The sequence below is a fragment of the Hyaena hyaena genome, unplaced genomic scaffold, assembly GCF_003009895.1.
Source record: "Hyaena hyaena isolate Hyena2069 unplaced genomic scaffold, ASM300989v1 scaffold_302, whole genome shotgun sequence".
NCBI lineage: Eukaryota > Metazoa > Chordata > Mammalia > Carnivora > Hyaenidae > Hyaena > Hyaena hyaena.
The window spans coordinates 377,471-379,814 of record NW_024080936.1 but is presented as its reverse complement, the minus strand read 5'-3'; the positions used below and the strand labels follow the sequence as shown (position 1 = coordinate 379,814).

At 68.9% G+C, this 2,344-nt stretch overlaps 1 protein-coding gene across 1 annotated transcript in view; it reads left to right on the top strand.

The window, feature by feature from the left end:
• The window catches only part of PLPPR3 (phospholipid phosphatase related 3), a 14,777-nt gene that overhangs the window by 9,889 nt on the left and 2,544 nt on the right, over positions 1-2,344 (top strand). The window contains exons 4-5 of the mRNA XM_039248185.1: positions 1,873-2,058; positions 2,137-2,278. Of these exons, the coding sequence (XP_039104116.1) occupies positions 1,873-2,058; positions 2,137-2,278 (328 nt within the window). The remainder of the gene's footprint in view (positions 1-1,872; positions 2,059-2,136; positions 2,279-2,344) is intronic.

Genomic DNA, 2,344 nt, shown 5'->3' with positions numbered 1-2,344 from the left:
GGCTTCACCCAGCACAGGAGCTGGGAGGCCTGGGGGTGCGCTTTCAAATCCCTCCTCTGGGGGGGGGGGGGGGGGCTGGTGCCCTTTCTTTCCAGAGGTCCTCGGACAGAGCAGTGAGGGCTCCATGAATGTTTAGAAAAACAAAACCCCACAAGCGCAGCTCCCGGCCCCGCTTGTGCCGCTGGCGGTGGCACCGCGGCCCCCCGGCACCTCCTGGAACGTCCCTGTAGCCACGGTGACCCCACTGGGCCGGGAAAACCTCACCCTGTTGAGGGGTCCAGGCAGGGTGTGCGTGGAGGAGTGGGGTCCCCGTTCCTGAGCAGACAGCCTTCCACGCAGAGTCACAAAGCCAGGAGGGGCTCACCCACCCCCCGGGCCGGTGGCAGAAAATCTGTGGTCACAGTCGTATTTACATCCCAGGTACAGCAGCTTGCCGCTCCCTCCCTGCGTCCTCCTCACCCCTGCTCTCCCCTGGGGCCTTCCAGAAAGTGTCCCCCACCCACTCGAGCCTGTCAGATCTGTAAACCTCCCCCCACCGTTTAAGACCGGTGTCTGCTCTTGGCTTTTCTTCAGCGGGAACCTTCGCTCCCGGCCACCCCGTCCCTCTCCCCTGCGGCGCAGAACTCAAGCTCCGCGTCCCCGTCCCCTCGGAGCTGGGCCTCAGGGGCTGCCTGGCCTCTGCTTGCGTCCCGCACGTCCCTACGAGGAAAGCCCTCCGGTCTGTCTCCCCTCGAGCTAAGAGTGGGCATCTCTGCAGATGACACCCCCGGGGAGCAGGTCACTCAGGAAACGCCCCAAATTCCCCACCACGGAGGCCACGGTGTTTTCCATGCTGTCCGGCGCCAGCATGTGTGAGCGGCGTTTGGAGTTTGGCCGACGCGACGGAGGCAGGGCTCTGTGTGTGCGCTCACCTTACTATGAGTCTTCCGTAAACGTTTGCACACACACACACACGCACGTTAAGTCCGTGGGCAGGACGTTGGGCCCGATAACGCCACAGGGAGGAGCGGGTGGCACAGAGAGACCCTCGGGCTGGTGCTGCCTGCAGCGTGGCGCCCCCTGCGGGGGGCAGGAGCGGGCACCCAGGCCGGCGTCAGAGCCGCGGCCACGCCGCCCGCTCGGAGCGCCCGGGGGCGTCGGCAGACACGGCCCGCGCTCAGGCCCCGCGCCAAAGCCCGGTTTCCGAGCGGCCCTGGACGAGGGAAGCGGCGGCTGGTGCTGACGCAAGGCTCGTCCTTCCAGCTCCCGCCACCCAGTCCTGCGCCGGACCTGGCGGGGGGGGGGGGGGGGGCTCTGTCGTTCCCGCTTTCAGCTGAGGACCAAGCGGTGGAGCCAGGGTTCAAGCCCGGGCGGGTGGCTGCGAACCCTCCACTCAGCTGCCTTGGGCCTCATTCCTGCATGCAGCAGGCACTCAATAAGTGCTCCTTGAACTAGAGTCCAGCTCCCGCAAACCCAGCTTCAGCAGTTTCCGCTGTGGGGACCCCCGGCCAGGGCGTCCGAGTGCCGGGTGCCGTCCGAGGCGGGAGGTAACACGGAGGCCTGCGTGGGCCCTATCCGTGTCTGTCTCCTCATCCGTCAAACGGAGACGGGCATTTCCCGTGGCGCCTGCCCCTTCGGGAGCCTGCTGACCGTGGTCCCCCCAGTGCCCGCCCCAGCCTGTGCCCTGGGGGTGCTTGGGTTTGAGGCCCTTGGGGCGAAAGGGAAGGTGCGGGTCCCAGGGGGTCAGCTCTGCCCGAGTCCGCGCCCAGTAGCTGCTTGCGGCCGAGTGAGCCGGAGGGCTCGCCGTGACAGGCGGACAGATGGACAGACGGCGGCATGGGCGGTGGATGGCGTGCGGGTGCGCGGGGTGACCCTGGCCGCCGCCCCCTGCAGCTGCCCATCGTGGCGTCCTCCGTCGTGTCCTTGTACTTCCTGGAGCTGACGGACCTCTTCAAGCCGGCCAAGGTGGGTTTCCAGTGCTACGACCGCACGCTGTCCATGCCCTACGTGGAGACCAACGAGGAGCTCATCCCGCTGCTCATGCTCCTCAGCCTGGCCTTCGCCGCCCCCGCGGCCTCGGTGAGTCCCCCGGGCGGGCGGGCCGGGCCGTGGGCGCCGCCGGGCCGGGCGCGTGCTGAGCGCCTCCCTGTCGGGCAGATCATGGTCGGCGAGGGGCTGCTGTACTGCCTGCAGTCGCGGCTGTGGGGCCGCGGCGGGGGCCAGGGCGGGGCCGAGGGCAGCATCAACGCCGGCGGCTGCAACTTCAACTCCTTCCTGCGGCGCACCGTGCGGTTCGTGGGTGAGTCCGGGGGCCCGGCCGGCTCGGCGTCCCCGTCTGCACGCTGCGGTCTGGGGGGGGGGGGGG